Genomic DNA, 15,328 nt, shown 5'->3' on the forward strand with positions numbered 1-15,328 from the left:
CAAAATACAGTTCACACAAATTACAGTTCATAAAATATTTCTTAACAAAAATGTGACTGCTTTTGATCTATTTCTCTAAGAAATCATTGAAATTCCCACTCGATGTATTCATTCACTCCTTTATTTAAGAAGTATATTTTTGTGTGTCCAGGCCCTAGTCAAGACCTCTGGATGTATCTGTGAATAAAAGAAACCAGATTTTCTTCTTTTATGGAACATATTTTATAGCAAAGAAAAACAGAAAGTAAGCACTATACATTAGAAATCATTACATTTTTGGGCATCTGTTTAATGTTAATGTGTATGTGGGGGAAAATACAGAGCTTGGTAAGACCAATGGGGAGGGCAGATGTTGAGGTGCTTCTGCAAATTAAAATACAGTCATTAAGTTGGGTCTCATTGAAACAATAAGTGACAGTTGAATCAAAACTTTAAGGGACGTACAGATTACTGCAGGCATAGGAAACACATAGAGTAAAGGCTCTAAAGGACGCATGCCTGACCTGCATGAAGGAAAGCCAGGAAACCAGCATTGCTGAAACAGAATCAATAGGGCCAATGGGGTTCAGATAATAATGAGTCTTCCATGGCTCTGCCCTTTTCCCCAGTGAAGTGAGGAGCCATTAATGTTTAAGTGTAGGAATGAGAAGATTCACTTTGATTGGTAGAATAGTTTATGGAAGGGCAAGAGAGTTGTCAAGAAGACCAGTGAAAAGTTATCACTTAATCCAGAAAAGAGGCCATGGGACTCACATGTGGTGTATGAGGTTAGATTCTGGATATGATCTAAAAGTAATGTTAACAGGATCCTACTAAATTAGTTACCAGTGTGACCCTATGGATAAAAAAATATATAAATATATATGCTCTGCATAGATGGCCAATCTCATTAGACTTACACGCTTAAAACTAAAAATTATGACATGCATCGTCTAAAGCATAATTATTCTCCTTTGAATCAGTGATTTCCCACAGCCTGGTCCTCTAGGGATAAATTAGTAATCTGCACAGCTGAAGACTAACCCCCAAGCGATAATCACCCCCAACTCTCTAGAGAATCCTGACCTAAAACAGTCAAATAATTTGACCACTTTTTTTTTCTTTAACTATAATAATAATTTAAAAAAATTCTCTCTCACACTTGGACAAGAGTAGTTAGAAGGAAGTACAGAAAGCACCTATATCTATTGACTCTGACAGATAGCTTTTATGTAGCTGAAATCTTTGATGTTCAAATTATCATTTTCTCCTTTTATGTCATCATAATAAGAGAGAAAAATCATTCCACTGATATTTGAAGATGATAAGTACATTAGAGGAGAGAAATGATTTCGGCTTGCCAACAGATTAAATCGCAAAAGAAATAAGATGAAACTGACCGAAGTGAGACAGGTTGAATGTCAGGTGGAGGTTTTAAATAGTCGGGTTGGAAATGCAGTCTCAGGAGAAGGTTGGGAAGCAGGAGTTATTTAAAATGAGATGAGTCAGAGCAGTTCAGAGCCCACCAGAGGCAGCAGTGTAATGAGAACGGATGAGAGGCCTTAATAGGTCCTTCCCAAGTCTCATACCGGTGATTTCATAACCTAGCAGTCATTCCCCTCCAAGGGGTATTTTTCTTCCAGCTGGCTTTTTTATGTGTCAGACATCCTGCCTCTGAGATGGAAGGGAATTAAATCTCTCCTGCTGTTCCTCTTATCCATGCAGGATTTTTTTTGTTCTTTACTTTCACTTTAAATGACAGGTAGGCCTAAATGAAACAGATAAACGTTGAATTAACATTGCTTTAGGGAAGAACCATCTAAGCCCCTTAACTCTCTGAGTCTTTCTGAAGAAGTTTCTCCTGGTGGAGCACCTGCTTTGAAATCTCTGTATTGTCAATGCTCCGTTTCTCTGGCCTTCTTAGAAACAAAGGGAACTGTTGGAGACATTGGTGCTGATACAGGGCAGCACCTTGGGGTGCTCAGCAGAGACCCATTTGTCCAGAACATTCAGGGATATGAGATGAGTAACATAAAAATTTCAGAAATGTAGGAGTCACAAAAGAGCTAGAAGAGATGAAGAAAGTATTTTTTGTTGGCCTTTCTCAATGAAATCATAATCATTCCAACACTTGGGGGCTAGCTAGCACTGTATAGTAGTAAGGATCATTAAAATAGAGACCCTAAAGTCATAACTAGGTTTACATTTGAGCCCTGCCATTTAAATCTACTCTGTTAGATGACTCGTCATCATTAATCATCTCATCATCTATCTCAGTTTCCTCATCTGGAAAGTGGATTGATAATAGAACCTGACTTTGGAGGAATATTATGAACATTAAATTAATATTAATTTTTAATAAATAAATTAATTAATTTTAACATTAAATTAATTTTTAAAAAATCTTAGGAAAATGCCAGGCATATGAAAAATGCTTTATACGTATTAGGTATCATAACTATTTTCTTTGCATACCACAGAAATATTCAACAGAAACAAATTGGCTGTGATACTGTTCTAAATATTATACCAGAGAGGAAAATAGTTATAGATTCAATTTTCAAAAGTATGTTAACTCTTTGGGATATCTGCATTTTATTTAGCCTATAAACCTATTCTAAAATAAGAGTAAATTTAGTGTTTCAAAGTAAAATTGTCCTTATTTCCTTATCTTTCCTGTGATGTTGAATTTCAGAAAATAATGTTGCTCTTTAATATTGAGAGAATCTGACTGAATTTGTACCATTCTCAATCTAAAACTTTTGATATTTATCTACCAAATTCAGTTAATTTTATATGCACCCACAAACTCACAAAGTGATTCTTAGAGTAGTATTTTCTTTTTGAGAGGGCCCTCCAGGTTTCCAGAAAGTTCTACTCTCTCTGCAACCTCTGCTGTCTCTACATCAACATCCAACACTACTTCTCTTTGAAAGAGAAGTAGTACTACAACTTCTCTGGAAGTTGGAGTGTTTAGGGGGCAGAGGTTAGGTTCAGTTCATGAAGAAATAAGCAGAATAAAGGGACAGATGGAAGCTGTAAGAGAAACCGAATGGCTCACAAAAACTCACTGAATGCTTAACTTAAAAATTTTGAAGCTGACTCTTGAGGTTAATTCCAAGAACTCTCAAAGATATTTTAAAAGAATTATCATTTAACCCATAATTCCCCATAGGGTTGTGGAAAATACCTATTTAATCATTTCAATTGTGTAGTACTTTAATAAATTTTAAAATAAAAAGCCAGTCAAATTATTGTAGCATAAATATATTAAATAATATTTAGCTAATCCACACAGAGAATTAAGAAAATGTACCAAATGTCTTTCTTTTATCCAAACTTCTAGCAAGTTTTAAACATCACATATGAATATAAATATAATACACAACGGAATACTCTAAGTGACATCAGAGAAGTACAAGTGTAACTAAGAATTCAAGAGTCACATCTAGTTGGGAAGACCAAGAAGGATTTTCTGAAGATGTTAATTTGACTTAAATGACCTCAAAAATTATTAGTGACAGGTACAATTGTAAGGGAAACTCCAGTAGAAAGAATTGAACTTTCCCTTCAAATTTGTATTTAAGTACTTGCCTTAAGTGAGTTAGTCCATCAGCATATCTAAATATCTTCATGGTCCTATTGTCTTTAAAGGAGTGAATACGCAAAACATCTAATAAATTGGAACTAAAGTGGTATTTGCTCAAAGTAATAAGATGAAACAGTCATGTGAACTCTTAGTAATGTCAGTTCAGTTCAGTTCAGTTCAGTCACTCAGTCATGTCCGACTCTTTGCAACTCCATGAATCACAGTACGCCAGGCCTCCCTGTCCATCACCAACTCCCAGAGTTCACCCAAACTCATGTCCATCAAGTCGGTGATGCCATCTAGCCATCTCATTCTCTGTCATCCCCTTCTCCTCCCGCCCCCAATCCTTCCCAGCATCAGAGTCTTTTCCAGTCAGTCAACTCGTTGCATGAGGTGGCCAAAGTATTGGAGTTTCAGCTTTAGCATCAGTCCTTCCAATGAACACCCAGGATTGATCTCCCTTAGAATGGACTGGTTGGATCTCCTTGCAGTCCAAGGGACTCTCAAGAGTCTTCTCCAGCACCACAGTTCAAAAGCATCACTTAGTAACTTAGATTTTGTTATATCCTTAGGGATGTTCCAGTTCAAGGCAATTGGGAAGTCAAAGTTGAGAAGTGACTTTCTTAAATAACAATTGATTATGGAAATTGCCTTCTGGCTTCTAGTATAGCTCCTTTCCTTTCTACCTAAACATGCTTCTTTATATTTTCATGTTAAAGTTGTGCTTTCCTGTTTATGAATTATATCGAAGGAAAGCAGAGCTGTCATTTCACATCAAAAAAAAATGCTAATATTTAAGTGAAGCAAAATATTTTTGTTGTATTTTTACAGGATTTTACATTTCCACCCCAACTGGACCAGGAGGAAGACGAGAAAGAGTAGGACTTTTAACTCTCCCTTTAGATCCCACTCCCGAACAAGCCTGCCTTAGTTTCTGGTATGTTATAGACATATGTTAAGTAACATCTTATTTAATGAGTGATGTTGCTTTTCTTACATTGCCAGGCTCAAACTTTACTAAGATGTTGCCCCAAGCTTTAATGCATTAGTCATTACTTTTCCCATTCATAAAGTAGCAAATACTGAAAACTTGCTTTTCTTTAGCAGCTCCCTCACCCAAGAGAAAAGAGGTAATTGAGTGAAGGATTTAGAAGAACCCTAATATATCTATATATATATGAGAATATATATATATATATATATGTATGTATTTTCTAATGTTGTAGGAATTGATTAATTTTTGCTTGTTTGAAAACTAGGTATTATATGTATGGTGAAAATGTTTACAAACTAAGCATTAATGTCAGCAGTGACCAAAACATGGAGAAGACAATTTTCCAAAAAGAAGGAAATTATGGACAAAATTGGAACTATGGACAAGTAACATTAAATGAAACAGTGGAATTTAAGGTAGGCAAAACACTTTATAAACATGTATCTGTATTATAGAATGGTGATACAATTATAGTTTATGGTGATATGTGAAAAACAATTTACTTTCTGTGTATAGCTAAGACGTTTTCTCTTCTTTCCTGATCTTTATCTTTTTTATATATAGTTGAGTTCCTCTATTTTTAATTATTCACTGACATTAAAAACCACTTACTGAGGAACAATTTACTACATGGAAGTACTACTTATAATGAGCCATAAAATTCATAGAAAACTTGAAGTATATTTCAGCTTTCTTCAGCAACTTTCTAGCACAAGCCAACCGTGTCTTCCTATTGCATTGCCTAACTAGGTTTTCCAACTTTTCAAGAACACCACCTAAATGACCCCTACACTTTTCTAGGGAATCATCTTTTCCTGTTAGAACATCCACACCCACCAGTATCCACACACGCTGCCCCATTCTGACTTAATCGCCATATATTTCCTCTAGAGACAAGTTCTATGAGCTGTATCATTGGGAAGTCTCTGATCATTTATTTCACTTTAGGGTGAATTAATTTTTCACATAACAGCTTAATGTGTTCTCTTCCCAAGGGTGTTTGCAATTAAAATATAGCTTGACCAAATTCAGTTCAGTTCAGTTCAGTTCAGTTCAGTTCAGTCGCTCAGTCGTGTCCGACTCTTTGCAACCCCATGAATCACAGCACACCAGGCCTCCCTGTCCATCACCAACTCCCGGAGTTCACTCAAACTCATGTCCATCAAGTCGGTGATGCCATCCAGCCATCTCATTCACTGTCGTCCCCGTCTCCTCCCACCCCCAAATCCCTCCCAGCATCAGAGTCTTTTACAGTGAGTCAACTCTTTGCATGAGGTGGCCAAAGTATTGGAGTTTCAGCTTTAGCATCAGTCCTTCCAATGAACACGCAGGATTGATCTCCTTTAAAATGGACTGGTTGGATCTCCTTGCAGTCCAAGGGACTCTCAAGAGTCTTCTCCAGCAACACAGTTCAAAACCATCAATTCTTTGGCGATCAGCTTTCTTCACAGTCCAGCTCTCACATCCATACATGACCACAATAACAATGTTTTAATTGGGCAATTTCAGATACAAGAGTATAACTTTCAGAAGAGGTATGTTTGGACAGACATTGTCATCAGTGAAGATTCAGTGCTTTCCTGTGACTTGATAAAAAGCAAGTGATAATCAATGACTCTCATTTGTATTCCTCCCAGCTTTCTTTTTTTTTTTTCCTATCCTTTTTCCTTATCCTCTTTCTTCTGATTCTATAATTCTGTAAAGTTTTCTTTTCCATCTTAATTTTCTGACAATTCAAGGAAGGGTAAAGGAAAATGGAACATGAAGGAACAAAAAGATGGCAGAAACAGGAAGACAGGTATTGCAATAACTAAATTTGGGGCAACTCATGGAGAGTCTTAAAAGTCACAAAACTGCATCCACTTTTTCATCAGGCAGAGTGAGAGGACTGAGTTCTATAAATATTTACACCTTGGCTTTGCCACTTCAGTTACAAAATCTTGAAAAAGTTACTTTAGTCTCTTTGACATTCAACTTGTATGTATCTGAAAGGAAAAGATAATTCTTACATGGAGTCGTGTCTACCATGAAGTAGCTGGAATGAATGAACAAACAAGTGAACAGATGATTGTAAATTCATTTTAATTAGTGTCGGGAAAAATTAAATAAGATAATACATACAATGCACCTTGCATAGCAATTACCACATCAGGTATTCAGTTTATGTCTTTCCTTTCCCAGACAGGAAAGGATCCAACAAAGTCCAGTCAAAAATACCCACTGTTCTTAAGAACCTAATATGTGTCATCTGAACACTGGGCCTTTCTCCCAGGTCTGGGTCTGTGTCCTCTGGTCATCATTTTGGTAGTATACCTCAGACAAGCTTCCCAGGCCAATTATGACCAGTACCAGCAGGCATACCCCACTCCAGGCGATCTTCCTAGCCCAGGAATCTGACTCTCTTGTGTCTCCTGCATTGGCAGATTCTTTACTACTAGAGCCACTATCTGGCTCTGAATAACTATATCATATTCATATTTTCTCTTGTTTTCTTCTTCTCTCTTTTAATTTACCTAATCAATGTGTCTTCTCTTCAGGGTCGTATGCTCTAGGGATTTCTCTGATAGCTCAGTTGGTAAAGAATCCACCTGCAATGCAGGAGACCCTGCTTCAATTCCTGGGTTGGAAATATCCCCTGAAGAAGAGAAAGGCTACCCACTCCAGTATTCTGGCCTGGAAAATTCCATGGACTGAATAGTCCAAGAGATTGCAAAGAGTTGGGCATGACAGAGTGACTTTTACTCTCTTCAGGGTTTTACGCTCTAGGAAGGCAGACAGCTACCTGGATTTTTAATAATGTTTTGGAAAGAACCTAGAATAAGGTTGCTGTCCCTGCAAGATGATGTGTATATGTGACAGAGTACAATGGAGCATGACAATATCATGAGAAAGAGCTAGAGACATAGAGAATTGTGACCATGTTGCCTAACACAGAAAGACACTAGCAAAAATTTAGACCACCGTGAACGCATAGTTAGGGAGCTAGGCTCAGCCAAAGGACCTTGAAAAGCAATATTTCACTGTGTGATAACTTGTCCACATTTACCTGGACATGACAGTATTGATTCTCCAGAGAATACTGGGCTACAAGAAGAATCAATCAGAAAAGATTAAAGTGGAATCATTTTATGTACCTCTCTGAATTACAGGTTGCTTTCTATGGGTTTAAAAACCAGTTCCTGAGTGATATAGCATTGGATGACATTAGCCTAACATATGGGATTTGCAATGTGAGTGTCTATCCAGAACCAACGTTAGTCCCAACTCTTCCGCCAGAACTTCCCAGTAAGTAACCTTAACATGTGTTTTCCCTAATTAGGTTATTAATGTTTCCAGGTAGATCTCTCTCTGACTTATATTTTTATTATCTTGCCGTAATCCTGTCTTTTCACTGAAAAGCAGAAACTGTAAGATATAAGTAAAATGGAAACTAGTAAAATATTACACATTAAATATAGATCACCAAAGAAATAATGCTGTGCATCCTGTTATGCTTCATGTTTATGAAAATTTTAGTACATTTTCATTTTTGAAAATAATTTAAGTGCTGATTGTCATTTTGTTTTCAATTTAATACAATCTAATGCTAGGTGTGGGGTTTCCCAAGTGGCCTTAGTGGTAAAAAAAAAATCTGCCAATGCAGAAGAGACACAGATTCGATCCCTAGTCAGAAAGATTCCCTGGAGGAGGGCGTGGCAACTCACTCCAGTATTCTTGCCTGGAGAATCCCATAGACAGAGGACCCTGGTGAGCTATAGTCCATAGGCTCACACAGCATCAGACATGACTGAAGCAACTTAGCATGCACACAATGCTAGGTTCATGTATGGATTATACATAAATTCAATATTTGAAACAGTCATTCAAATTTTATAAATATTGCATACAAAGCACTTCATAAGAAAATGTAAGATAGATCAATAACCACTATTACATGAAAGAATAATCCATATAATATTAATTTATAAATTAATAAATATGAAAAGCAACATATAACTATGTGACCCTAAAATTGATACATGAGAGAATTAAGTGGTAGAGTACATTGGAGAAGAGAGTGTGAGCTGGAAAAAGCTTCAAGGAAGCATTAAGATCAAACAGCAGAATGACACAAAAAAATTGAAACAAAAGAAGGAAAACACCAAGTGTGCCTGTATGTGTGCATGCTCAGTCATTTCCATATAATAATATTGCCCCCCCAAATTGTTTTCTTGTCACCAAACTCTGAATCTTAATCACCTTTGCATCACTGTTGTCTGGTTCTTACTATTTCTCATATAGACCATCAATAAATACTGTTAGATATAAACTAAAGCCTCTCTCTATCTCTGTTTCTCAGCTGTTTGTTCCTTGGTAACAAAAACATTTCTGCCAAACAAAATTTTGATACCAGAAATAAAGCTTCAAATGATGGTGGGGCTAGCGATAGAGAAAATATCAATCTAAAACCAATAATTTGGGCTTCACAACATCGTTTAAAAATAATTGTCTCACTTGATTTTGTAAAGGCATCTCACACCCTTCTGGTCTATTATATAAAACATTTTTTATACAAAAGGTATTACAATCATTAAAATCATTGCTGATTTGATAAATAATTGCTATGGATACCAAACATCACCAACATCTTGCTATTTTGATACTGCAATCATTTAAAAACAGACTGTCTTCACAATCTTTTCTGTTAGCTTGTTTCTGTATTCCTCAATAAGTTGTCAAGAAGAAAACTTTTCTAGGTGAAAATAACATAGTTTCACAGAATTGGTATTTTAAAGGTAGCCGAATTTCATCACTATACAAAATAGAAAATTTGAGATAACTTTGAGATAACTTTTATCTATAAAATCATACATATATAACTAAAACTTTAATTTTTTTCATATTAAAACTTTATCTGTGTAATGCACAGCCCACTTAGTCTGTTCTAGCATGAAAGACAAAAATATAATACCTCAATGTCAAGGAAGCATGATATACCTGCATATTTTCACCATACTGAAATTGTAACGGTAGAATAACTCATCTGATTTTAAAATATAAACTTTAGAATTCGCCCAGAGTGTATCTGTTCCACTTTCCAAATGGTTCACTTCAGGGCAATATTTAGCACAGCAAAAAATGTTAATTACCATCAAATGCATTCTGAACAATTTCATCCAAATGCCATTTGCAATTGGTTCAGTGAAATTCTTATTTGAGCAGAGCTTTTCTGGTTCCAGATCAGTGACTTGTTTAAGCAGAAACAAAAGGAAACCATGGCTGACTGCCTAATAGTCTTTTCTTTGGCTCTTAGAGAGCATTTAAATAAGAAAATATTTCCAGTCGAGTAACTGACTAGCTAAGACCATTTTTCTCTGTTGTTTCTAGGGATTCAGGTTGTGCCCTGTTTAGGGAAATATAAGTTCAGTTTTCCAAACTGCAGGGATTCTTCTTTTTTTATTACTATTTTTATTTTTATCACTTGCTGCTACATCAGCTCTATCATTTTTGCCCTGTGACATTGGCACAAGTAATTTAAATATGGGGACTATTTTGAGAACACTTTAAAAAGTAAACATTCCATTACACCAATATAATGCCACTTGCAACACAATCAGAATGATTCATCACAAGTTCTTACTAAATAGTATGCATGCGTGCATGCTAAGTCACTTCAGTCCTGTCCCACTCTTTGTGCCCCTATGACTGTAGCTTGCCAGGCTCCTCTGTCTATAGGAAGCTCCTCTGTCTATGGGACTCTCCAGGCAAGAATACTAGAGTGGATTTCCATTTCCTTCTCCAGGGGATTTTCCCTGACCAAAGATTGAACCCGCATCTCTTGCAAACCCTGCCTTGGCAGGAGGGTTCTTTACCACCAGAGCCACCTGGGAAGCCCACTAAATTGTATCAGTTCAGTTCAGTCACTCAGTCGTGTCTGACTCTTTGCGATCCCATGAATCACAGCACGCCAGGCCTCCCTGTCCATCGCCAACTCCTGGAGTTCACTCAAACTCACTTCCATCGAGTCGGTGATGCCATCCAGCCATCTCATTCTCTGTCGTCCCCTCTCCTCCTGCCCCCAATCCTTCCCAGCATCAGAGTCTTTTCCAGTGAGTCAACTTGTCGCGTGAGGTGGCCAAAGTATTGCAGTTTCAGCTTTAGCATCAGTCCTTCCAATGAACACCCAGGATTGATCTCCTTTAGAATGGACTGGTTGGATCTCCTTGCAGTCCAAGGGACTCTCAAGAGTCTTCTCCAACACCACAGTTCAAAAGCATCAATTCTTTGGCAATCAGCTTTCTTCACAGTCCAACTCTCACATCCATACATGACCACTGGAAAAACCATAGCCTTGACTAGACAGACCTTGGTTGGCAAAGTAATGTCTCTGCTTTTTAATATACTATCTAGGCTGGTCATAACTTTCCTTCCAAGGAGTAAGCGTCTTTTAATTTCATGGCTGCAATCAGCATCCGATACATACAAAAAGAAATTCACATTTTAGCCCCTGGCTTATTTCTGGACTCTTAAAACTAATTAAAAAAAAAAAAGCAGCTAGTTTTAACTACTGTAAAACAGTTAAACAGTTTTTACTACAGTTTTGCTCTATTTGGACATTATTAAGCCATTTTCTATTTCCAAAGACAAAAGTTGATTTGGAAAGTTTCATGGGTTGATATTATACTTAGAGCTTAATAATCTTTGACTCTTGTTATTCATGTAAAATGAATTAGTACCTATTCAGTTATTTTATAATTGATGGTCAAGTAGATCTGCTTTCCTTTTATATCATTAGTATGATTCAATATTCAAACTCTTAGCAAATTCCAAATTAACTACACTCATATGCTCCTATCAGTGTTTTTGACTATTCTATTATTTTATTATTTTACCTTCAAGACAGCCTACTTATTAGATCTATTATTGGCTAGATTGCTATTAATTATAAATAAAATGAAAACCACTGGGAATAAAAATTGACCTTTATTGGCACAAATATAATAAATCATGACTGTTCACTTTAACCTGTGAATGGAAATAAAATTTTGACAAACTGAACCCCCAATTTTCTTTTATGTAGCAACCTAATCTTTTAAAATGTTGTGTGTAATATTGTAGGACTTATGGATTACTATGATTATAAGAAAATTCCTAATTTTAAAAATTAGCCCCTTTGAACATATTCAAATATCAATGTGAGTAGTATTTCTTAATCTGCACCTATTATTTCCCTCACATAAAAGTAGCAGTCAGAAACCTACTTTTATCACCCTTATTTCTTGCTTGAAATATCTTGTCAGAAATAACTTTAATTTGAACCCTTTTATTGTAAGTGAAGGCCGGACTCTCCTTCTTTCCACCATACAGTAAATGCTTCCACACTGACACATATCTCATTTATGTTAGAGGTTTAAGCATGGATTAAAAATGACGTGCCTCAAGGAAAATATCTATCCCTGACAACCACTTTGCAAAATACTGCGTATTATTTACATATTGTGTGCAGTGAAGATCCCTACTGGCACAGGAAGAACTTAATCAGAAAACAAATCTTTGAGAGAACAGCTCCAAGAAAAAGAAAAATGGGAGAGTTTAATAACCATAACTAAATAGGGTTCCCTGTATCAAGAAGCTATTTGACTCTCATTCTCTGGGTGGAGATGGCTTATTAAATGACGCAGCAGGACCGTGATCTCCAGAATTACATTTCATGAGTCTTTGGCTCCTCTATTAAGAAGCACATGCTACATCTCTGCTATAGCAACACTACCATTAAAATCAACTGTGTCATCATGTTTAGAATGGCTGAAAGTGCCTTTGCCAATTTCTTACAGTCATTTATATACCAGGAGTAACTGATACCCATCTTATAAGACCGATGAACAGAGATACTTACTGATCAGTTATATGATATAAAATTACATTTGAAATGTATTTCAAAAAGTACTTCTTAAGGATTTTATTATTTTAAAAGTACTGTAAAGTATTGAATTTTCCTTACTATTCAGAAGAGAAATGCTAAGTCAACTGCCTGCCGTGACAGACTTAACAATTCACTTAACAGCACTTTCATTGTGATCGTGTGTTTAAGTCCTATGTACTCATCTACATATAATATAATGTACTGTCAAGTGTTCAAAGAGGTGAACATGTAATGCATTCTCCAAAGTTTTGACTATTTACTGTATGAGGAGTATACAGTTTAGAAATTTTCCTGTTCCTTGAAGAGAAAATTAGAATAATGTTTAAACAACAGTATCCCTAGTCGCCACACTGGGTATGGCTAAACTTATAAAGTAGCAAGAGCTGGCTTCCTTCCCCCCTCCCCCGATCCTTCTACAATCTGCAGTGTTACTTTTGTCCTTGTAGCTACATTCTCCCTTTCCATCAATTTCCTAGATGATTGAAGGAAGAATTTCAAGGCACTTAGAATTACAGAAAATTACAGGCATTGTGAGAAGGCAATGGCAAGCCACTCCAGTACTCTTGCCTAGAAAACCCCATGGATGGAGGAGCCTGGTAGGCTGCAGTCCGTGGGGTCGCTAAGGGTCGGACACGACTGAGCGACTTCACTTTCACTTTTCACTTTCACACATTGGAGAAGGAAATGGCAACCCACTCCAGTGTTCTTGCCTGGAGAATCCCAGGGAAGGGGGAGCCTGGTGGGCTTCCATCTATGGGGTCACACAGAGTTGAACACGACTGAAGTGAATTAGCAGCAGCAGCAGCAGCAGCAACAGGCATTGTATGTGGGGAAGAGTTGAGGGGTTGTAGTGGATCCCTTTTCAGGAATCTTTGCAAGACAACAAGTCACACATCAAGGAGATGTTTTGCCTCCAAGGGACAGCTGCCTGGCAGCTCGAAGTTTCTTTAGCCTTTCTCAGTGGAGAAACTGCCCTAGTTCTGAATTACCACTTTCTTAAGAAATTGCCCTTGTTCTAAATTACCACTTTCTTTGCTTCCAATGTCTTCTTCAGCACCCTGTATGCTCTGCTTTCTTCCTTCTGGATCTGTTCATCATTGACTTTACTTTTTAGAGATCTCATCCACCTTCCCCTCGGTCCTCCTTCTCCTTGTCTCCTACCCATCAAGTGTGTGTCAACTACCCACCAAGTACCATTTACTGAGATGCAGTCTAAACCCTGCCTATGGCTTGGACCAGGTGGATGATTCTATTTAATCAACCCAATAGGAGACAGTAACATACTGTGCGATGAGCTTGAGGTTAACTGAGTTGAAGCCTTGACACTAACTGAATGTGCAAAGCATTAGCAAGTAATGGAATACCTCCAAAGTCTGGATTGCCCATTTAAAACTGAAATAGTCATCAGTTCAGTTCAGTTCAGTTCAGTCGCTCAGTCGTGTCCGAGTAATTACCTATTTCACAGAGGTGCATTGAAAATCAGTACTAAATGTGCCAGGCATTTTTCATAAATTATTTATGATTTTAACAACAACCTTGAAAATCTCTAATGTATATCTAGTTTATATATGAGAAGACCCAGTCTCAAAAAGATGAGAAACTAACTCAGAGAAACCGTTTTACTCCACCAGCTACAACACATCTTCCTTTCGCACACCATGTTCTCTCTCCAGATGAGACAATGTGCATGGACATTTTGCAAACGAGTTTTTAGAAAGATTTTATTATTCCTGCTGAACTCATTTGTTTCTGGATAAGCCAGTCGCAGGAGTTCATATAAGTTAGGCCAAGCCCTATCACCTTCCAGAACAGGATATATTGGCAATGACACCAGTTTGAGCCAAAGTAACTGTCTCTGTCCCATTGTGCATATCACAAAACCCAAATCAAGAACATTATTACCTACAAGCTTGAAAAATGCACATAAATTGGAAGGATCCAAATAAATAAGGCAGATGACATGTGAAAGAGGGATTAAACAAGAGAGTCTGATAGAAGGCACTGCTGCAGATGTAGAGACATTTGATTTTCTCTTCTCTAATCTGACTTCTATGTTACTGGGAGTAAGTATACCATTATCAGGCTCCCCTGGTTGCTCAGCTGGTAAAGAATTTGCCTGCAATGCAGGAGACTCTGATTGGATTCCTGGGTCAGGAAGATCCACTGGAGAAGGGATATACTACCCACTCCAGTATTCTTCCTCTTCACTGGTGGCTCAGACAGTAAAGACTCTGCCTGCAGTATGGGAGACCTGGGTTCCATCCCTGGGTTGGGAATATCCCCTGGAGGTGGTCACGGCAACCCATTCCAGTATTCTTGCCTGAAGAATCCCCATGAACAGAGGAGCCTGGCAGGCTACAGTTCATGGGGCTGCAAAGAGTTGGACATGACTGAGTGACTAAGCCATATCATTATCATCTGCTTTAATAATAGGAAAATATATACTTATCTTGAGTCTCTATATTCTTCTACTTAGGTTACTTTTATTCTTTTGATCTTAAATATAATATGATATTAAAAAGTAAGAACTGGAATACTTAAAGTAGCTGAGGAATTTTTACATTACTTTAGAATGTTCTTTTAATAAGCAAGATATATAAATATGAAGTAGGTTAGGAATTTCAAAAAGTTAGTTTACCTACTTAAAGCATCATAGTCTTAACTGGAAGATAGGCGCTATGTTTTTTCTTATAAATTTGTGTTTAGTTCAGTCCCAACTTCACTCCCAGGCAATCTAGGGGAACTATTTAGAAAGTAGCAATTGTGTTTGTCTCCCTTTCTTGACCATCAAATGCCTCAATACAGTATACAGAATGGTGAAGCTTCTCTACTAAAGAAAAGTAGGGAAAAAAGAAGAATAAAC

General features: G+C 37.1%; 1 protein-coding gene across 2 annotated transcripts in view; it reads left to right on the forward strand.

Annotated features, from left to right (window-relative positions):
- The window catches only part of TMPRSS15 (transmembrane serine protease 15), a 140,973-nt gene that overhangs the window by 58,360 nt on the left and 67,285 nt on the right, over nt 1-15,328 (forward strand). For both annotated transcript variants that reach the window (XM_055417759.2, XM_088837087.1), the window contains 3 exons: nt 4,400-4,505; nt 4,828-4,978; nt 7,712-7,847. In XM_055417759.2, coding sequence (XP_055273734.2) covers nt 4,400-4,505; nt 4,828-4,978; nt 7,712-7,847 — 393 coding nt within the window. The remainder of the gene's footprint in view (nt 1-4,399; nt 4,506-4,827; nt 4,979-7,711; nt 7,848-15,328) is intronic.

This window comes from Moschus berezovskii, chromosome 1 (genome assembly GCF_049115385.1).
Source record: "Moschus berezovskii isolate FMDL1 chromosome 1, NW_MosBer_1.0, whole genome shotgun sequence".
In the NCBI taxonomy this organism is placed as follows: Eukaryota; Metazoa; Chordata; class Mammalia; order Artiodactyla; family Moschidae; genus Moschus; species Moschus berezovskii.